We start from the raw sequence: 23,957 nt of genomic DNA on the forward strand, positions 1-23,957 counted from the left end.
GAAGGCAGACTTTGGATCAGTCTGGTTCAGGCTGGTTGTATCTGAATGTTTCCATTTTGTCCTAAAAATGTGGCCTCAGAGCTCAGCTGCAAGAGTGGAACCAGTGAGGTGAAATAGAGAAAGAAACAACTCATGGGTCAACCTTCTCCATTTTTGTCCCTCCATGTTTGAAATGAGCCCCTGTTGAGAAGGCGGTACACAAACACACTAAAATCTGACACACATACACACACAGAGAGAGAGACAGACTGAATGTCTGCTCGTGTATGAAAACAAAATGCCAAACTCCCCTAACATAAATTCTGCATTAGCCATTGGGTACCTTCATGTTGCTGTAGCAACGTGGACATAGTGTAATTACCGTCTTGCGGGTCGGTGTTATAAAGCTAGACCCGCAGCCCGCTGGCCCCGGGGCCCCTGGTAATGGCTTTTATAGCAATCATTACTGCCACACGGCTACACCAGGAAACGCATGCAGGAACCGCTCGGCCTCAAAGCCCAGAGCTCGTGTCATCAGAGGAGCTTCAAAGCCACAATTCAAAGAGAGGCTGCAACACGGGTTTCAGATCAACACATCTACATTCAAAGATGTCTGCAGTTACATCAATCAAATTATCTGCATTTACATGAAGACACAGAGCTCCCCATTAGCTCCCCTTAGTTTGGAGCTGAGGTTTCAAAAAGGTTAAGTGCGCATATAAGACCAGACTTTAAAATCATCAACAAAACCACTGGAAATATCTAGACTTTTCTCAAAGGAGTTTAAGAAATGAAAAACTGAAGCTTATCAGTTTTCTCTGCATACAAAAAGACTTAATCGAATGTTAACTTGCTAATGGGAGCTGCTTTGGCTGAGGCATGACTGAGCATCACTGAAATGTTTCTGTCTGTCTCTCTCTCTGCTTCTGTTCCTCGGCTGCTCTGTCTGAGTGAGGATAAATTAGCAGAAGGAATTCAGAGCGAGGCTGCTTAGAGGAGGGTTTAAAAAAGCTTTGATCAGGACCCACACCAGTAATCTGACAAATCCATAAGGGGAGCAGCTTGAATCATGTTCCTTTGTAAGATGATGTATATTGCTTTTGCACGTCATCATGCAGCGTGTTAATAAATGTGTATACCAACCTGGTAATGTCTCACTTAATTATTAATACTATATCCCCTTTTGTTATTCATGATGTAGTGATTTGGCTTCCTCTATATGTTCATTGATCCCTTGTCATCTAGGTAGAGCAGATTTTACACTTTCTTTCACTTGGGCATACAAATGCGTGCAAACAAGTAATTTCACATCAGCATCGCTGGCACTCAGACTGAACGCACCGGCCTGGAGGGTAAGACGCACAAAGTGTAGACAAAGCTAACTTAAGGACAATAGTGCACTTCAATCACTCTGCTATAATAAAAAAGGGCTTCTAAATTTAATTCATTAGTCCCTCAGACTGCTCTCTTACAGTTCACTTCAACAAATGATCCAAAAGCCTTGCAGAGGGAAAGGATTATAGAGCTGCCATAATACCTCTCGCTCTCTCAAATCACAAGGAGAGAAAGGAGAGGGGGGTGGATGGATCTGCAGGTTGGTAAGATGAAACAGAGAGAAGAAGCGATACACAAAAGCCTGGTTAAATCTACACTTTTGATGAAACCTGATCATAGGTTTCTGACACCCTGAGAAGCGCTCCTGTCTGCTTTTCTTGTAACTCTGCGAGCTGCAGCGCAGGTGCAGCAGATAAGAGTGTTTCTAAGGCCAGAATCGGTTTTCATCAGGTTGTCCGTGTTTTCACACTATACACAGAGAAATAACGTCCATCAGGTCACCTGTGGTCATTACCCCTGCAAGGTGAGGAATCATTGCCTCAGCAACAAAAGTTGGCTACTCGACCTTATCAAACCAACTCCTCTCACTTTCCTCTCAGAGTTCATTTTGTCCTTTCTATTCCTCCTGCAAGAAAAGTTCACCATCGACACTATCTCTTTGATATCAAAGGAGAAGATCCACTAAGTTTGGCTCCAACATAAAGACGTTTTCTATAAGGAGATGAAGAGAAAAAGAGAGATTCATTTCTAACACCAAACTCCCCTAGACGTCTTAAAACTACCAAGCCATCTCAGCCCTCTTACACTCAAAACTCCATCTGTACCTCACACACTTTCTCTCCTACTGTCTCTCACACAAAAACACAACCACATACAAAAAAGTGCATTCATCCCCCCTAAAGATGCTTTGTCTCCTCAGCACGTTCTCCCACCATCTGACACCTCCCACCGCGTTTGCTGCTTAACCAAACTCTACATGAGACTTCAGGCTGTTTCCAAGCTACTGTTGCCGCGGATGTCAGTCAACACACACACACATACACACACACACACCATCACTGCCATCAAATAACCGGCTTATTTCTACTACCGGTCTGCCACAGAAACGTGTGTTAAGCAGATTAAAATGTAGAGGACTTAGCGGTGTTGGCATACCAGCAGCCCAACCGCAGGTCTGTCATGACTCAGAACCACAGCAGTGATATGAAAGTCTCAGCTGTGGCATGACTAAGAGATGCTAATTACTACTACTACTGCTACTATTATTACTACTCTGAAATGGAAAGGGAAAATAGTACTGCTGGTACTCCCTGGTTTATTTTGTGTTGCAGTTAGGGGGCACTTTGGGGATTGATGTGTTCACATTTCCGCACATCTGTCTCTGTCTGTCCGTCTGCCTCCACTTCCCCTTCTCCAGATGGCTCTCTCTTCTAATCAGCTTCCTTCTGTTTGCTTTTTAATTCCTCTTTAATTAGTACGAGGTGTATTACAATAGGCTAATGATTTACAAATGGCAATGAGAACTATGCACACACGTTCTTCACTGTGTACTGCCATGAAGGATGCCTCTACAAAAAAGAGGTGTGTATGTATTTAAAAGCAAATTATATTGAACAAATGGCAGATATAGGTGATGAAATTGTGGATGTCCCAATCAAGACATTTTTGGTCCTGATCTATGTACATCTACTAAGATATTAGATAGTATCTGACTAACCCAATAACGAGGCAAAGAACGACTCCAAAGTCATCTCTAACATCCATATGATGTTAGAGTGATGTCAGCTACTTCGAGTTTAACTTGCGCAGAAGAAGAACAGCCTCAGGGGAGAAATATAACTTCACCTACAGAGTGATTCAACTTCATTCAGTCAGCGACGGGAGCCCTGTGGGCCTCTTTTTCATCCTCATATCATACTGTTTTTGCAGAGGAACCACACTGTCAGATTCTGCGTGATGCCAAAAACATAACGTGGAGAACTCAGCGTGATATGGCTGCCGGGCATAATTGGTACAGTACTACTCATCCATTTCAATTTTGGAGCAGGTGAGAGACCAGCTATAATTTGCATGAAACTGGATAAAAGCACAGATGCAGCCAAAGATTTACCGCTGCTCCACGGTATGTGGAGTAAAAACTGGTGGGAAACATTAAAGCTTCTTTTCTTCCCCCTTCAGTTTCTTATTCACTTACTGGACATTATTCATGACATACGGAGGGGAATACCGTGATGCAAACTGAATATCAACACGGAACACTGAGTATGCAAAAGAGGCAGCGGTGCATTTTCTAACTTAATGTAACTTGTATTTATGTTTTCTTAAATACTATACATATTTAGAATATAAATCGGTAAAATAATAAATATTTTATAAACAGCTAAACTGTGCTTTTACTTAAGTGCATACAGAGGACACTGAATAACAAATGCAAATCGAGTCCTTGCAAGAATTATAATTCAATAAACTGAAGAGAATAAGAGGAAATAATGGGTCTGCATCTTATTTGAAACCAATCCCTACCAAATTGGATTGTGCTATATCGTGGAAAATGGGTGGATGCCATTTTTTTCCCCAGCATGACATGACATGTTGATGAAGAAACATTTCTATCATAAGATGTTCTGCCCTCGCTAATAGCTCTGTAGTAACTCTGCATGAGAACAAGAGTCAATATAAAAGGAGATATTTTGGCTTACTGTGATCTGATGTAACGAAAGCAGATTTACTTTCAACTGCATTTTTCAGAAACTTTATTCCTGCTTCATGTAATAGACCATCTCCAGTCATGTTTAAAGACATATAAAATGCTCTGCTTGAAATAATAAATTGTGTTTGATGTGTTTTTTCTGCAAAATACGTTTAATTACCTTGTAAAAATCCTCCCAGTGCATCTCCTCCTTCTCCCTCATTAAAAATTCCTGAATCTGCATAGTCCCCACCCACTATGTACTACGTTTCTCGATGGCAGAAAACAAAACACGTCTCTACCATCTTTTAATAGCAACTTGTTGGAACTTAGCTACCTTGAAATTTAGTAATTAGTAGTAGTAACGTTAACGTTAGTGGTCAGTAGTGAGTTTGCAAAAATTACAATGACGGTTACAGGTGGCTCGCTCATCACCGAAGTGGTCACTGGAGGGGGTCTTTAAAGTTGGTCATTACTAATGTAATAACGTCATCGGGCCTGTGTCTTTGTTTATCTTTCAAATCTTGTGTTGCAACAAGTTCAATAACTAACTTACAGTTTTGTGGGTGATCTTTTCAGATCGCTGAGACGATGGTAGACTAGTTACCACTGACAGCACTGGGCTGTGCAGCCAATATTTCCCAGACTGCACACGGGTCAAAAAAGCTATTTTCCACTCAGAAGTCAAACATTTTTAAAAGCCTCTCGCAGCTGTAACAAGATGTCTTTTTCTGTCCACTGAGAACACATTAGAGCTACAGCCTGCCCTGTTGCACATCCATGACTCACCCTGCTGGTTGGCACATTTATCTTTAAATGCAGACTAAAGCAAACTGAGCCAACAAAAAAAAATAGATGCAAATGGAATCTAGAATCTAGAAAAAAACCTGAATATCACCAACTATTCTAACTGTGTGCATCACCAGGAGTAAGACTTGGCAGAGAGGAAACTAACAAGCACAAAAAATAAAATAGTATTAATTACCGACACGTAGAGCACCATCTCTAAAGTCACATTTATCGGAAAGGAGGTGGTCAACATTACTTATACTGACAGTCTTACAAAATAATTATGGTTTGCATGTATTTTCATCACAAAAAAAGAACGCACCAAGACAAGACAGCGCCCCACCCTCCTGTCCACACATAGTCCATAATCATTAAAAAAAAAACAGCATACAAATCAGGGATCAGAGACGAGGCAGTCAACGTGAAAACACCACAACTGTCCAAAGAAAAATCAAGAAACTGCCAAACTTCACGTGTTTATCAATCACAAACTTCTTGACAAAGAGACAGCAGGAAGGTTTTCTCGTCCCAATACCATCCCAAAGATTTTATCTCTGAGGATGCAAAGTGATCCAATAATACAAAGATGAATTGCTGCATCGAACGTTGCAGTTGTATTTAAGCTGTATGTCTTTTTATCTTACTGCTTGTCGTATATTCAATAACTGACAACTGGAGTTCACTTCCTTGCTTTCAATAAAGTTGATTTGGTTTTTGAAAATATGTTGCTTCAATGATTAAATGGCTCACATTCAAGCTTTGCGATAGGAGACAGATTTTCCCGTCTTTGAACATATTTTTCAGGCGTGTTGAAAAGATGTTATCAGGACAATTCTTGAGCCAAAAGCTGGTTTCCCGATATAACTCAAAGGAAAAACTTTTCAGCGTGCGAGTCACTGATCTTTGTTCAAAAATCACAAATCAATGATCCTTGCACTGTCTCCATAGAAACGGACAAAACTATTGGCTTCTTTGCGGCAGCTGTCTCGTGAAGTAATATCACACATGGGCTCATTGTAATGAGAATAAAACGCAAGCATTCACACTTGTTCAGTTTTGTTTCCTCTGGGTACAGGACAGCCAAAAAGAACAAATTGAATTTTCAGTAACAAAACCAGAACGAAAATCAGAGTTATCTCGTGCCATTATTACATAAACTATGTATAGTGGGATCAAAAGTCAGGTGGAGAGCTTGTTATGCATGTACTCTAATTATATAATATAATGGTATGGTGGGATGTTGTTGAAGAGGGATGGCCGTGAAGCAGTTACACAGTACCCATAAAGGTTTGAATGGATGTTTTGATTATTAAATCTGCAATAACTGATATGGGGGAAAAAGAATCAAGGACCTATTACATGCACTTATAAAGTAGTTACAGAGCAAAGTTATCATTTATTTGACGTTTATAAGTAAGCCCAACATCTGCTCTCCTTTTAGCTCTGTTTTCTGCCAGCTCCAGAGCGAAATGTCTGGCTTTTAAGCTGCCAAATGCTCCAATATATTCACAGTTCAGTTGCTAACTGAGTCTGTCAGCCAGTTTATAGAGAATTTTTGCTCTAAACAGCTTCCTTCTGCACCCAAAGGTGACACTATGAGAGCAGTGACAGTGAACCAAAACGGGCTGAAACTCATTATAAAGCTCCATAAAGCAGAGGGATGCAGCAGGTTCATCAGCACAAATGAACTTTTCACACTGCCACAGTGTTCATGATGTCATTTGAAACATAATACAAAACTATTAGAGCCACTTTAATGAACATTTACAACACTTTCCAACTGCGTGTCAAGTGGCTGGATAGATGCATGAGCTCAATTTGAAGGAAAATGTTCATAGTAGAGATAGACCGATATGGTTTTTTCAGGGCCGATACCGATACCGATTATTAGTAGTCAAGGAGGCCGATAACCGATATTTGAAGCCGATATTCATTTGCAGTAAAAGTGAAAATATTGGCGTCAAAATTTTGAATAATACAAACTCCAACACTTAACTTTGTTAAAATGCCTTTAAGCATAAGCATCAGAGCCAAAATAACCCAGTTTTAAATTGATCTCTTATCGGCCGTCGGATAAAAAAAAAAACGGCTGATGCCGATATGCGTCAAAATGCCCGGCCGATAAACGGTCTATCCCTAGTTCATAGATACTAAATAATAAGAAATCGCAACAATATTATTGGATACAAAATAGTAGTTCAGATCAAAGATGAATGAATAAGCAAATAGAGACAGTTTAGATTAGTGGTTCTCAAAGTGGGGTCCATGAACCATAGCCTTGGGGTCCATGAAATAATTATAATAAATGTATAATAAATTCTAAAATTGTGCTGCATCAGTAAAAACTGCATGTCTACAGTTGATGACCATTTGCGCCAGTGAAACAAGCATATTGTGTCCATTACTCCACCAAGGTTAGCTTTGGACAAATAGAAACTGATATGATGATTGTGACACATCAAGTCAATCTGTCATGAATCACTCAACTCACTCAGGTCGCAACAAACCTCCGTCCTACTGTTCATTTTCTGAAAGCTTTTAAGACCAATTATTTGAAAAGTATAAATGCTGTCAAGTTGAGTCCACAGTTTTAAACAAATAGTTCCAATGGGTATGAGGGGGTCCTTGGAAAATGTTCTCCCCTGTAAGGGGTCCCTGGCCCTTAAAAGTTTGAGAAGCCCTGGTTTACATACTGTATGTTATTTACACTCACATAAGAATTGTAACATTCAGGACACAGCCATACCCTCACTGTATTCAAGCCTTTTTAGCAAACTGTTGACCTCTCCATGTTTGATCTGCATTTTGCCTGATTATTGCTGCTCTTCGTTTAACTGATAGCATATTTAACTATTCGCTGTGTTTCATAAAAAACAAAAAGGCTCAATACAGCGTTGTAACTTTTAATTGGTTTTTCTTTTCTTTCATAAGAGAAATCTCAAGAAACACATTGTGAGCCACGATGAGCCACTGGGGAAAGGAACGGTCTACAGTAGCTTTTGAAGTCCTGCTCTGAAGCCAGTGGTGATCACAGTGGGTAAAATGTCTGTTTTCAGGATTATTTGTGGTCCCACTGTGACATAAGATGAGGCTCATTATAGCTATCAGGGTGATGGTGTGAGCTGCAAGGCTTTAACTCAACCATCTCTCTCATATTGCCAAATTCTCCAAGGGAGAGTCCTCATGACACAGTGGTTCGCACATTAATAAAATACACAGTCAAGCACAAAAAACCCACTGAAACGGACATCACACACGCAATTTAAACCAATATCTCTGTATTTTCTGTTAAAGAGACGAGGGATTTTGGTGGCTGAATGGAGCAGAAGGCCTCTGTGATCCACAGATGGCTCAATGAACTGCAGGGACTTCACATGGCGATGAAGAAAGAAGACACTTTATCACACACTTTTTCTCAGCACAAACGCAGACTCACACATACAAAAAAAGAAGGTCCAGCAGGTGGAAAACACAGTACAGTCAAGGTGAAGTTTGGCCAAAAAATATAAGTAACAACTCATCAAGCCTTCCAACAGCTCTTAGTCTGAGCGTGTTTGTGTGTGAACCATATATTCTGCTTTGTCCTTCAGCTGCAGACAGTTTTTACTTTGAGCCATTCAAAACAAATCCAACAAAGGACAAAAACATCCGACTCAGACTTGGCTTCCACAAACACAATAAGGAACATATCCACTAAATAAGTAAAGAGTGAAAAACCAAACAAGTACCACATTGATTGATGGCAATGCCAAACTTGATATAATTTAGGAAAATGCATGACAATAATGGTATTCATGTTTATCTGCATGAGCAGTCAAAACACCAACATGAATGTTAGCAACAACTGCACGACCCCTACTCCTCCTAGTGTTAAAAAAGGAACTGTAGCAATTAGCCAAATTATTTCATTAGAGAGGTCATGGACGACACGGACTCTGGAACTGTACAAAACCCAGTCAGCTGTTTTGAAGTGAAAAGGCAAAACTGGATTACTGCCCAATAGGTCTGAACGATTTTGAAAAATGATCTAATTGCGATTATTGTCACTTATATTGCGATTTCAATATGATTTGCAATATTAAAGGGAACGATCATTTTTACATCATTATTCTCATTTTCATTGAAAAAAAGGAATTAGTGATTATGGTGCGATTTTTGCAGTGATCCGTACCAAGTGAAGCTATTTGATACTTTCGTCTGTGTATGATGTGTAGGCCAGAGCATCTCTGCAACACAATATTTAAATTATAATAGTTTTTTAACACACATTTAACCCTTACAAAATATTGCACCTCCTGTGATTTGAAAATTGCAGTAGCCCATATTGCGATTTTGAATAAATTCCGATTAATTGTTCAGCCCTACTGCCCAAGTTTCACTGCAGACATCTTAATATAGCTGTAAAAGCACAGGTATGATCAATACTACTAATTCGCTGCAGCACTTGGTCGAGGTGTCCCAGTTTCAGGGCTCTGGGTGGTGTGTACTGCCTCACTGGAATGGCTGAGACTTGTATAATTGAGCCATAATTAATGTTATTAGTTCCATCTGTGCTTTATGACAAGTCAATATGTCTGCCATGGTAAATGTGGTGCACTCAAAGAGGTGTACAGACCGACTGACATTTCCCTGATTCTTCCATTGGCTTTGTTGGACCTGTAGCACAGAGTAATGTTTTTTTTTATGAATCTAATCTCAGTGAAAACTAATTTCAATCATTTGCAAAAACAAATCCCAAATTTTAAATGAAAAATCAGCTTGAATGAAAAGGATGCATAAATATATTGCAGGTTTCAGAGAAATATTCACACCTGTACAGTAGCACAAAGACTTCCACCGTGGATTTAAACTTAAATCCACCGTATTGAATTTTCTTTAAGCTCTTGTCTCTCGCTCTCCCTATCTCTATTTGCCTTTAATTCTTCTCCTCTTTCACACGTTCAGCACTATCAACGAGTATTGGATCTGAGAGCACCTGCAAAGTCATTCTCTAAATCTGTCTTACTTTCTCTTCCAGTTCTTACATCCTTCAGTCTTATTCATTCAGCCAGTCACACACAGTATTGCTCACTTACTCAGTAACAAACACTTGAACAAACAAGGCTGGCCATTACAAATGACTAATGGTTCAAAGTGTGTAATGATTTGAGACTGGCAGTGGTGTTGTGGTAGTATCACTGTGGTTCATATCCAAGCAACACAAATCTCAGAGGGGCACGCTAAGCTTCTCTCTGTTAAGCTTAAACCCTGCTAGAAACAAAGACAGGAGCACACACACGTGTTGAACTGTTACGAAATATACTGATTCACTTTTAAGAGTCTACTTATCTTTACATTTACATAACTCTAATCACATCTGACTAAACTGGCTGACAGCCCACTACACTACCTCATAGTAACGATTGCTAAAAATAAGAACTTTTCCCCAGAGATTTGTGTGTCAGAATATGTGGGAAATACAAAATAGCAATGGTTACTGGGGCGAAACCAGAAAGGGTCTAAAATCTCCAACCGTGCATATCTCTGTCTCCCACACATCTCCCAGCTCAGATATCTCTGCCAATTATCAGCCCACAGATCGGCTAAGTGTGATAGTCCACAACCAGCAGCTAGCAGCCAGCTTTAGTCTTTCTGACCTTGATCCATAAACACTAGTGAAGCTCTACATTTTAAAAATAGACTGCATGGGACCCCAGATCCATCAGATCCAGTTTATTTATTGCCACAATGACTCTGGAGATATCTTTCCCACTCGCCTGACAGATGCTGCCAAAAACACGGAGCATACTTTATCAATTTTTAAGCACTACAAGCATCTGGTGTCTTGAGTCAAGCAAAAATACAGGAATGGAGTGAGATAATAAAGTTTTGCAGGTGTACAACATGTTCCAAAATGTGCAGTGGTTTCTCTTTCCCTATTCTTTCATTAACTTCCAATGGTTTGTTGTGGCACATCTATTTACAAAATACTAACAGTGCTGTGTATTCAGGTGTATCATTAGCACGTTTTGCAAGTGCAGTGTTTCACTACAAATGTGATTTTGCTCCATTCGCAAGAGCTTCTCTGGAGACATTAGCCAAGTCATTGAACGCCTCCCAGCTGTCAGTTGATATTCAATTAATGTTACTTAATCACCTTTACCAGCAGGTAATGTTAATTTGAGTACAATAATCAGCAAAAATCTAATATATCTTAATATCTGAAACAAATTTGTTAAGCCACTATTACTAATCACTTGATGCCATTGAAACCAGCAGGTACAAACATGTCTCATTTCACTGAGTCAAGTGCATGGTCCTGTCATCAATCCTGTCATGGCAGAGTTTAGCTAACCCCGGGAAATTTAGAAAGCCACTCAGACACTTTCATTATACACAATGTTTCAAAGCCATGAACTGTACCTTGCCTTTCAAAAGATGACTAACTTGATCATCTTAACTTTTCACTTCAGGGTCATGTCATCTTTGGCCCATACACCAGTTAAGTGGGTTATTTCATAGGTTAGATCACTAATGCATGCTACAGTTTAGCCTTTTTTTTCCATTTACAAGCCACTGGGTGCTTTGGGTTTTTGACAGACTGGCCCTGAGGTCAATTTACTCATTATGTGCAGGGAGTACAGACACTATAATCACCAGTAGTGTTTGGTAGATAATATGTTGTTCTGCTCCAGTGGCTGACGAGCAGTGGTTACACATTATTATCTGAAAGTTAGAAAATGGCAACATTTAGCAGCTTTCAATGTAAATAAGGAATAATCCATGTGTGTGTAGTGTTGTTTACGATGTAGAGCATGTCATAGCTTAATATAAACATAGCAATCTGCCTGGACTATAGTATCTGGTTTCCATGGTAACAGGTGATGGAAGACTGTGTAAAGCTTAAAACAAATGCAGAGTGGTAAAAACGGCAGCTTACTTTGGGTAATGCTGGATACCTATCACTCAGGATGTTTAAGTGTTAGCGAGAGACATCACAGAGTGCATTATCTACTTATTACTAAACTGGTAAATAAACAAGTTAGTCTTCCAAATTCTTCTACCACATCTACCACCTGGTCCCTCACGGCTGCTAAACTCCCTCCCAGATAAGGTGCAACCTGACAGCAGCCTTTCCTGTCCCATTTCCCCCCCTGCACCCAGGGCATTGATTAATCTTTGGGGGAACATGTAGAGGGGGTCTGTGTAACCTCCACACATCTTACCGGTGGCTGCTGAGAGTTGAGCCCCCCTCTCTTGGTGGAACCCCCTCTGGAGCTGAGCCTCTTCCACGACTCTGAGAAACGCCCCCTGGTGGTGGGACGCCCTGGCCCAGATGTCCCAGACGCAACAGATGTATCATCCCGGGTGGAGAACGGCCGGTCCCTGCGCAACTCCCTCCGCTCAGCCCACTTCTTCTTGGAAGCCATTGGTGTTGAAAATTGGTTAAAGAAGTGTGGGAAGCAGGACGGCCACGCTGAGTCGAGGAGACACAATTAAACTTGTGCCACAGGTGGCATCCTCACTTCTTTCTCAACTCTTCTGCCTACTCAAGTTCCCTGATTCACTCAGTCTGTGTCTCTCTTTCTTCCAAGTTTTCTTTTCACTTCAAAAGACTGTGGCAGAGTAATTTCCGACTCCTTCCTCCCTGTTACTTTTACTTTTTCCCTCCTCTGATGTTTTGATGTATAGATCTTCACCTGCTCAACTGCACTCCTCTTCTTTTCTTCCCTGCAGGCTTCCTCTGGGAGGGATGAGAGTCAGAGAGGAGAAGTGTCGGAGCAGAAGGTGCTGTCTGCACCCTGTTGCATGTGCTGTTACTGTGGCTCGGCCGTTGATGCGGTTTCCCTCCTCACACGGAGAGAGAGAGAGAAAGAGAGAGAGGGAGAGAGAGAGAGAGAGAGAGAAACAGGGAAACAAGGCAAGAGAAAGAGAGAGAGGGAGGGGAGGAGGATGAGGAGGGGGGAGGGTTGGAGGGTACAATATTCAGATCGGGGTGAAATAAAAACGAGGAGCTCACAGGGTGGGCAAAGAAATCACAAAAAAAGGACAAAATGACAAGGAACACGAAGAGACAGGCAAGAGTCTCTGGAGAGCAGGGTTCCTGTTGAACACTGTGCAGAGCTGCTTTAAGCTGACTGAGAGGCATCGAGACAGACAACCTGTTCAGTAAGTTTCTCTCTCACTGTGAACAATGCGCTTTGAATACCTAGTCACTAAACCTCCATCTCCTCCCTCTCCTCTTCCACTGGCTCCCAAAGCCTTCGTCCACAAGCTCGCTCTCTCCCTCTTTTTTTCTGTGCGGGGGTTCACGTCTCCCCCTCTTCTTTCTCTTCTTTTCACTTTGAGGTACATGATTCAGAGTTCATGAGTTAAGCCACCTGAGCCTCAGTTTCTCAAACAAAGAATCAAATAAGACTGGCAGCTATTTTCTTCCCTTTTAAATTCTGCTGCATCTTCTCCTTTTGCTCTCCCGCTTCTCAGTCTGCAGCAGTGATAAAAGGCTGTGCTGTGGAGATGTGGAGTTGACAGAAGGTGAGAATTTGATCAATTTCTTCAGGTGTAAGAAAACTACATACTTGTTTTTTTGCAAGAAAATGCTTCAAACACTATTAGAAGATTATATAAAATGTTCTGGTACAAGAAAACTAAATCAGGCAGCGAGAGAGGGCTAGTGAGATAGCAAGAGGGAGACAGGGAGACAGAGTAAGGAGAGGTGACAGAGTCTAAACACCAGGGACATTGTTGTCGCCGCTCCCGGCAACCACTCATGTCCGGGGAGTACCTCGAGTATGTATTTGTATGTGCGAGTGTGTGTGTGAGAGAGGGAGAGAGAGATTGTATCAGTGAGTAAGAGTAGAGGGACAGAGTAAAAAAGCAAGACAGATATTCCCTAAAGGATGCGAACATAAAGAGAGAGCAAGAGGCAGTGGGAGTAACTCATACGGGTAATCACAACTTTTGATCAAACATAGAGCGACAACGTGGGGACTTCAAAGTTAAACCTCAATACTGAATCACTGACACTGTGATTAAACTAACAAATTACAACATATTGCATCATAAGGGTGAGTGGAAATTTAAATTTTAATGCCAGGTGCTACACTGTAGCTTTTGGAAATGCAAATATGAACATCTTTTCTGTTTTGGACTGTTGGTCAGACAAAGCATCACAATCTATGACATCTTTTTGGGCTCTGGAAAATATCTGGCAATATAGGGACAAAGTAAAAAGTTCATAAAGGGATGGTGAAACTGATTAAAGACAATAGAAAATTATAGTAATTTACATGGTTACAAGTTACATGTAGGACATGCGTCTCCTGCCTAATTCCAAACAGTGGTCTATCCTATGTGAAAGTCTGCATTACAATAGTTCAGTTCATTAAAATAAAAAAAGCATATCTCAATTTTCCTCTAAAACATGACTTTTGTCTTTTAAATTTACTTTACATATTATAAAAAATAAAGTAACTGTCAATGGACAGCCTTATATTTCAACAATACATTTAAATTTAGAGATATTAAACAAAAGAGTCAAAGAAGTAGCTAAATCTAAAGCTAAATAGCCTACTGGCAATAGCACAAAACTGTAAATTAGTCACTTAATAACTGCTAAAAAACTAAAGAAAAAGCACTTACATTTACATTTAATGCTACATGGTGTGTTTTGCTGGCCTGTAATTGCTAACGTCAATGAAGGCTTAACTAATTATCAGGAAATACTTGAAGAATGTGTTCAAAGATATCTTACGAGGCTTCTCTCAGTCACAGGTGAAGCTAATTAACGCCCCGTTTTCGTCATTAACGCTCAGTTTACAGCTAATTTAGCTAGCATGCTAATGGCTGCCTAAAGCAAAACTTCACCGACTAAACGTCAAAATTGTACTTTATTGCTTTACATAAAACACAATGTGAGTTGCTAAGTAACTTTCTTGTTGACTTCATCTTACCTGATAGTAGTACAGGAGGAGGGAACTGACGACACCAGTCTACATCTGTTGCACTCTATCCGCTCCTCGCACGAGCTCACTAACCGCTGTCTGCGACGTGTCTTTATTTATGCTACCAATAGGAGGCGCTATAGTCAAAGGTATTTAAATTCTAGACGAAATAGTTAAATCCTTGAGCCAAAACTGAGCTAAACAGTAATAAAATACTCACTTATATTTTAACAATGAATTGGTCTCCCTGAAAATATCCAGATTTAGTTGCTGGATGGTTTGTAAGAAGAAACTGGTTAACAAGAGCCTGCTTGGTAAAGTGACTCAGTTAATCGAGTATAATGTCCAGGTGTGGGGACATTTTATTGTTGCTAATGGAGAATACATAAAGGGTAGGCTTTTTATTCACTCCACAAAATGTAATTGATATTGTGTGTGATAACTGTGGGTATTTTTGAGGATATGTCTGAACAGGAGTTGGAAAGACCTTCTTTACCTTAACCCAGCATTTAGTAACATACACACGCACACACACACACACACACACACACAAACAAACAAACACAATTTTACACGGTAGCTTTTCCAATTATTCCAGAGTTTGTACCACATTTGTTTAACAGTGGTATTGTAGAATTTACACACAGACAGTTATGCAGGACATTTCATTAATGTAATGATATTTTAATTATATATGTTGATAAAGACACACAAAAGGACTAGTGCTTGAAAACAGAAAACCAAAATATAATGTCCAGATGTACATGATATAATTAAATATTATTAAATTTTTGAGAAGCAAGAGTGTATAAGATAAGGTACCCAAGGATTTTGAAACAGTATGTTTAAAGTTTTGACTACTCTCGGTGTGAATAGCTGACATCTTCCTTCCTCCTGTCTCCCAGCGCCGCCCCCTTTCTTTAACATCAAAGATACACCTACACAGGGTCGTGTGGTTGCCATGGTTACTAACCCAAAAAACTTAGATGTTGCATCATCAGTGCTTCATTATAATTCTCCCGAGTATCATCATTGGCACTCATGGAGAATTTCACACCATTACATCCATGAAAACACACATTGCCCGCCCCCCCTCCCCCCCCAACACCAGCAGCACACACAACCGCCTGCAAAAACATTCACTTGTCTCTTACATATTCACTTCTGGAGAGGCTTTTTAATTGGCTGTCTGATTAGAAAAAGCTTTTATTCAGGGTTGTGAGAGCGTCAAGTTCAGACTCTAATAAGTTGCAGAGAAAAAGACAGAAAAGAGCAAAGCGTGCCCCTGCAAAACGAGCTGCCATTACTCACAAGAATAACAAAATACTTGAGAAAATTGCTCAGTTGGTGTGTGACTTGCAAAAAACAAATGTAATAATTGTCAGACAAACAGATTGTCAAACATTAGACAGATTTTGTTCCTTGGAACATCTTTAAATACACTAATTCGACTGTCATGTATCCAGAGCTGATGGTCCATTCTAAGTCTGAGCTCTGAAATCATCTCATATAAAATCTTCCCCGCATTATTTGTCACATAAAAAAAGCTGCATCTCTGACAGAATGTGTCCAACTCTGACTGAACATGAATATCAGAGAGAGAAAACTTGCACTATGATTTTAAGAGCAAAATTATCCTAAGAAGTGGACCAATTATACAAAGCTGTAAACTTTATTTCTCTGTAATTGTTGGAAATACATTTTATGACTAAGCATCCTTCTGCGATTAATTAGCTGCAGTAAAAAAAAGCTGTTCACACAAACCTGCAGACAACTCCTAAAATCTTTTAACATCCTAATCAGATCATATTGTGTATACAAATATATAAATCATGTGCAATTTTGAACTTGAATTTACTGGAACTGAAACATGTTTTTTTCTGATCTATTGTCTTTCATGTTGAAGGTCTTGGGGGAACAGGAAGTGTGTTTCCTACCTTCAACTCTGTGCACAGCGGGGTCAGAACTCGTCTGGTGTGAGATTTCCTCGTCATTTTCCTCTGGAGGACAAAGTCAGAGACAGAGAGAGAAAAAGTCAGTTTAGATCTGTTTTACTTCACAAGAATATCATTGCGCTTCAAACTCTCATCAGAAATGTACTTAATACCTGTGCAACTTTTTTTTGTGCAATAAATTAAGTCTTTATTTAATTTAAAAATGTACTCCCTTTATTGGCATTGCATTGCTCAAACAGCTGTTTAATCTTCATTGCAGTACCCAAAATTACCAATTAATTTTTATATCATGCAGGGTTTTCAAAGTTAAAGTGAAGCCCTGCAAAATAACAAAATTAACATACTAATACAAAAGCAAACAGCAACAAGTGGTGGGTTGTTAAATGTTTTTTGAATGAGTAGACAGATTCATCTTATCTCACGGGAGAGGAGAGATTGTTCCACTATCTGGGTGCTATGACAGAAAATCACTCTTGAGTTTTAGTTTTGCACATGGTAAGACATTTTTGGTTCAGGTGTTATGAAAGTATTCCAATCTCAGTTAATTGAAAGTCTAAACAAAACACAACCAATCAGGGTTGGCAATCACAGAGTAAGAAAACACCAGGAGGTAAACTACAGGTTGTAATTTTAACAAAGATTCCTAATAGAAAACAAACACCAGATCACAACCACCATGGTGAACAGATGGTGCCAAAGGTCTTTGCCATGCAAAGCTTTACTCACTCCTTATTCGATTTAACTGATACATTTTTTCCTAATTTGATTTAAATGGTGATTTTTATTCATTTCTGTGGAGCCGATGATGTGATTACTGCTGCTCTGTCTCCTGTCTCTCTGCCCGCCCTTATACTGACCGCACTGTCTGTACGGTCGGAGAAGATCCAGATTTATGACCACTAATATGAATGTGTTAGTGTTTGATAAAGACAGACAACGGGAAAAATATAACAATATATCGATTTAGGTTTGCTGTTACTAAAAAATCTGTGGTTAGAATGGATAAAGGCAGGTGTTACAGACTCCAGCACACTTTCTTTACCTCCTCCCATTCTCAATTCATCCATTCCTTCTTATTTTCTTTACTCATTCAGCTGTGAGTGCCTTACTCAGAGTCTGGCACGAAGCCACCTCTCTGAAATCAAACAAATCAATGAAGAAAATTGGTGTAATGAATTCAGGATGGTTTCGTCCTCGAACATGGAATGGTCTTTGATAAGTGGCTGTCCTCTCACTCTGCATTTATCTTTTCATTATCACCACCCCCCCCCCCCCCCCCTCCCCACTTTTTCATACATTCATGCAAAAGGGAAAGACATTCCTTTGCTTCTCACGTCTTCTTTCATTCTCACAGCCTTTTTCTCACTTTAAAGCAAACAAAAAAAAAAGGGGGTAAACAATATGGACCATTTGCCTGCAGGCATTAGATTTGTGCAGATTCACTTGGAAATATAACCAAAAGTTTATTCCAGAAAGAGGATGAGGGCTGCTGTGTTTACCCGGCTGATAATTATCCTCTCTCCTCTCATATCTGAGCACTAATTACTGCTTCCTCTCTCTGTGCGACAGAAAGGTTGGGGATGCATTTTTAAGCAGGCTGATGCCATCAATTATTCACATACAGCATCCACAGACAATATGTGTGTTTCTGTTTGCCAGAATTTATGAATTTCTCTCAAGTTTGTGCTTCGGTACATATTTACAGAGAAAACTCTGGTGGAACATTTAGGGCCCAAAGTGAGCAAGCTCTGCAAAATCAACACTATGTTTGTTATGTTACCCTCCGGCACAGAAATTCATGTACCGACCAAAAAAAGACAAGATAAGATTAGATCCATGTTCCTTCCTTCTGTTGAGACAACCTTTCTGCATCTGTGTGTATTTCAGCTGCGAAAGCCTCAACTAGCTGTCAACTACAACAGCAGAGGAGCCGAAAGCAAACGCAGCCTCCCAAAGAGAAGTGTCACCAAAACTGTCCATAATGCTGCTCAAACTCCCACGCATCTCACGAGCTGTTCGACAACAGCCTAAATGGCAGCCAGCAAACCCATGATATTCACAATATGCTCACAAAATCATGCATGTGTAATCTTTGTGTTTGTGTGTGGGGGGGTTTAAATGAGTCACTGGCGCTGCCTCTCAGTGCAAGGTAAACGTACACTAATGAGGGAGCGCTCGTGTGTGTGTGTGAGCGGCAGCCGCAGGTCAGCTTGGAGGGAAGAGACAAGAGACCAAAGGGTGCCCACACACACGAGCAGAAATTCCCATAATGACAATGGTGTGCTGAAGGAGATCTACCCAGATTTACCACCTTTGGGAACTTTTGCATCATAGTTTTAAAACTCTTAAAAAGGTCATCAGTGTGGCGGGAAAAGTTGGAGTTATAGAAAACTAAACATAATACATGACAGGTAACTGCATTAATCTGCTCTCCCAATCCTAAAACATGCAACATAAAGATCTAAGGAAAGACACCATTCAAAAGCTGATCCCTCTATTTAGGAGACAGTGAACCCCTCACAGGCTTGTTCCTGTAGATATGTGCTAAATCCATGTTTTATCAGACGAGCAGGCAGCAGGCTATTGTGGATGATTTATACATAGAGACCATATGGTTGCTTCAGTGTCCAACAGCCAACAGATGGAGACACAAAGCGCGCAAGAGAGGCAATATGGGGAGACGACTATCATTTATTCAGCAGCCGACCACTTCTCAACATTGATCTGTAACTACGGCTTATATAATCTATTTTTAATCAGCACCCAATGAAAATTTAACACATGACCAAACTCCAGACAAATGTGATCCCAAAAGTAACACTTCCACACGCCAAATCCCTGTGTCCTCATTTCCTCTACTTTTTTCTCCTACTTTGATTTCATCAAACTTTCTGTGTTTGTGTAAAATCATCAGGATTTTTTTGGCCTTTTTATAACTCTGTAATACACTCATCCCCAGCTTTATCCCCAAGAGAGCAATCAAATTCAAAATGGCCGGTGTCTTACCCCTTGGACGGTCCTTAACTCTCTTTTGGGAATCGCTTTCCTTGACTCTTCAACTTCTGAATCCTCTCCCGAGCTTCTGTCCTTTAAAAAACTTTAAACACAAAGGTGTAATTCTGGGTAATTTCACAACCAGACGACCAAAGAGGAGGAAAATCCAGATGATTAGAAGGAGAGAGAGATGGTGGCTGAGAGAAGATGGCTGGCTCCAGGAGTCAGAAGCCACAGGTGGGCAAGTCGTCCCCTCTGCTAGTGGAGGCGTGTTGGAGGACAGGGCATGACGTAGCCTGTGTGTGCGCGCATGTGTGTGTGTGACACTGTCAGTCTCTATTAGAACACATCTGTAGGTCCAGGAGAAGAGCTGGGACGAGGATGAAGATCCATATACTCAGCAATCATCTCGTTACAAGCGCAAGATCAAGTCCAGCCGAACCTTCCTCCAGTTATTATCATTACAGGTGATTTAAAACAGTTTGCCGGTCTCTGGTTGGGTTTTCTGATTTGTTTAAATGTTTGTTATGGAAGCTGTGTCTAAGTTTGAGCCTGAAATGTCAGACAGAAGAAGAAGAAGAAGAAAAAGAGGTCTTCCTCTTATGATGCACCTCAGCGCAAAACATCTCTCATCTGGCAGCCATGCAGATTAAATAAACGTCCAAGGTGATGGCGTCCCTTTTCCCCCAATCACACGTCTCCTCATTGGCTGATCAGTCTGCGTCTTGTTTCCTGTCATAAGGCCTTGCGCTTCAGCGATGGTAAAATCAGGGTGTGAGTGAAGACCTGATCCTGCAGATCTGGCTGCTGCAGCGGCCTGATGAGCATCTGGCAGGTGGGACGTCATCAACGAAAGCACCTGAGTCACAGTTACTGTGAGGGGCCGCAGGGTGGGAGACTCAGTGTGTGTCGCCCCTAGTGATCCAGACCCTTTGAGCATCTCACCGGGGCAGGTTGCTAGGCGAGGCTGTTATGAGGCCCACCCTAAATCCCTCGCACACACACATGACCACACATAAACACACAGAGTGACTGCACGGTTTGGAGGGAGGAGGGTTAATGACAGCAAATAAAGAAGAGTAAACAGCGGGTGGCTAACGAGTGCTAATTTAGTTCGTAGCTGTGCTATGAATAAATGAAGAGATCGCTCGGATGCCACAGCAACAGAGGGGAGGAGCTGTCCTGTGGGACGACGGTGAGGGGCCCCTGTCGAGCTGCTGAGCGTTTTAGGGCCCTTGGATGCCTCTCTGTTGTCTGGAAACATGAGCATGACATAATGTCTCATCACTTGACTCTCTGGTATCCATCCAGAACTAATCTACTTCAATATCTGTCCCATCTTCTTCTTAAAAATCAGCGTCTTTCACTTTTTATCCTCCTCTTTCCTGCCTTAATTTACCGTTGCATCCATCCTCACACTCCCCCCTCCTCCTTCCCTTTGTCCCCTCTCCCGTCATGGCCTGTCTGCGCTCATGCAGCGGTGAGATTATAAACCGGCTCATCCAATTGTGGGCTGTCACATCAGGTACAAACTGGTACTGATCAGGGCCTCATTCATTTCCACGCCGCTCCATCATGCAACCGCTCCCACCTGCTGCACACACAGACACACGCATCAGAAACATAAGCCTTATCAGGATTTACACTCTTACACATGCTCATATCAGAGAGGAGAGACAGGTTTAAGATAAGAGTGCGTGAACAAGACAAAGCAGTTGGGAGAGGCGTAGATATTACACAATAGGTCCACATAACAGCATAGCAATTAGTAATCAATTACCTGACTGTGAGCAACAGAGAGTGGGTGGTTCTTTTGAACAAATAAGAAGAGACAATAATTGTGTATAAAGGAGCTGGATGATGAGGAGGAGGATGAGGAGGAGGACGATGAAAATGTGGACAGTAAAGTGAGGGAACAAGCAAGAATCTTTTAATGACCTTAAGTTGTAAAACGAATGTCTGTCTGTTTTGCATTAGGTGGTCAAAGCTTTTAACTTTAATTGAAACAATCTCACTTAACTGTCAGCGAAGGACAAAAGCCATTTTCATCTGCATGTAATTATTGAGTGTGCAGATAATGACTACCTCACTAACATAAACAAAGAGAAAGGAAAAGTACAGGGCAGTAAACGTTATACAGAAAGTTTGGGATCAGATGTATTTCCATGCTCTGTATATTGCGCACAAATATCTCACACAAGGCAAGATAGGTGACAAAACACCCACATTCAGCTGCCAAGTCAGGTCATATCAATATGGTTTTTAAAGGTGTTTGAATTGTCGAGGGTTTCATATATAATTGAAGGGCACAAGCAGAAAATATGAAACTTTTGCTTACTTAAAGACAGAGAAAATCTATATTTAATCTTCTGTCTGATGGCGCACCTCGCTCTCTCCCTCCACACAATCTGAAATACAAAACCTGTGCAGTCAGGTTATTAGGGCCCACACACATATTGAGCCAGGCAGTTGAAAGGACTATCAGAGTAAGTAGGTTTCTGGTCGCTAACTGCATGTCTTTAGGCTCTCTTCTTGCTAACAGGCTAAATCCTCCGAGATACTCGCTCACTCTCGAGCCTGTGATTTCTCTACGTTTGAGCTCGGGGCCCTCAGGCGGCGAAAAAGTTGGTTTTTATCTCGGTTGCAGGATCAGATGAGTCAGCGACGGCCCGGAGATGTAGGCTCTTGTGTTTGGTCAGTCACAGCACACACAAATCTGGTCCCTTTTCCTCCAGGGAATAATGATTATCTTGGTTTGGTGAGCACACTTCATGTCTCTACTTGATTTCTCTCAATTGGTTTCACAGCGAGAATTAGTTTAGTTGGGGATTGAGGTTGGCAGCATCGGGCGCAATTGCTGCCATCATTGTCCTCATTTCCACCGTCATGATCATCATCTTGATTGCCAAACGTTAATGTCCTCGCATTGCTGTGAACATTTTGGTCGCCTCATGAGTAAAGATTTTATTCACATAAACACCAGCTGCAGAAAAAAACAAACATTCAGGAAGCTTTGACACAAAACTGTGATCATGTTAAAAGCAGCACATTTGAGTCCAAACAGCTTCCACAAACTCGCTTTGCAGCTCAACAAAATGAACGTAACATTCAACCAAATTAAAGCATCTGTTAATGGCACACACATGGAGGAATTTAATTTGCTCTGAATCCACTGGCTCTCACACCACACGGCACAAATAAGTTTAGACTTGGACGTTTGCCTTTAAAAATCCCATGCTGGTTTTAAGCATTTAAACATCCCACAGTCCCCAAACACAACATGTAGCCACATATTAATTGAGTGAATGATTAAAACACGGAATAAGCACTTTTGACGATAAAAAACGGCATCATAATCCGTTTTTTATTGCATTTCTCGGAGCCTGATTAGCCGCTATCGTGCTGTGTGGAAAGTACATGACATATTTTCTGGTAATAGCTCTGGCTCAGTCCAGGCTATATGCGTCACACTCTTACCTCTTCATCTACAGGTATAAGGTTAATTCACTGTCTAACGGGCTGGGGGACTGATGAAGCATTTGATGTTAAAGGGTAATTGACTGTATCTGAGTAGTGTTGTGAGTGTCAGGAGGGTGTGTGTGTTTGTGTATCTCTCTCAGAAGGAAAGATGTGTCGTCATACTGCCAGAAAAGATTACAAACGTCATTAAAATATTCCCTCTTTGATCCTACGTTACACTGACTCATCAGTGTATATAAGGGATGCTTCTGGTCACTTTCCATACTGCCTGGTCGCTATGAGTCACAATGCAGGACAGCACTGAGTGGAGAGGGACTCGAGGTCAGACATATAATCAAAAGCTCCCACTGACCCCAAACCTGAATGTCTTTATGTGTCACTTTTCTGCTGTTACTGTGACATTAAGCAGACTGGAGATTTACATTACACTTCATGGAAACAGGGACACTGGGAGAGGGGCTGTCATGGTAACAGACCCCTACAAGGCTGTCAGAATTGTTTAATTATTCAGGACCACCATCACCGAGCATCAGCAGGGAATCAACTGGAGCCGCTGAAGCGATTGAATGATGAGATTAAAAAATTATGCGATGCGGCGGATAGGGGAATCCGGATCAACTTACCTTGAATTTACTAAACTGCTGGCTTCTAAAGATTCTCGGTGGACTCGGCTAATGAGGATTTGCTGCTCTGCGCACACATTTAATTTCTATGCAAACAAGCACATGTTTACACCAGTGATCTTCTAATCTAAGGCAGGCTGGAAGCTATTCTTACTTATACAAGTGTTCATGGCAGTTTTGCTGCAGGTGT

General features: G+C 41.0%; 1 protein-coding gene across 1 annotated transcript in view; it reads right to left on the minus strand.

The window, feature by feature from the left end:
- The window catches only part of trpm3 (transient receptor potential cation channel, subfamily M, member 3), a 135,198-nt gene extending 122,997 nt beyond the window's left edge, over positions 1-12,201 (minus strand). Inside the window, exon 1 of the mRNA XM_069683732.1 lies at positions 11,998-12,201. Within this exon, the coding sequence (XP_069539833.1) occupies positions 11,998-12,201 (204 nt within the window). The remainder of the gene's footprint in view (positions 1-11,997) is intronic.
- Positions 12,202-23,957: the final 11,756 nt, after the last annotated feature.

This window comes from Semicossyphus pulcher, unplaced genomic scaffold (assembly GCF_022749685.1).
Source record: "Semicossyphus pulcher isolate SPU_LCO1_2020_fin unplaced genomic scaffold, fSemPul1.0.p SCAF_6, whole genome shotgun sequence".
Classification (NCBI taxonomy): Eukaryota; Metazoa; Chordata; class Actinopteri; order Labriformes; family Labridae; genus Semicossyphus; species Semicossyphus pulcher.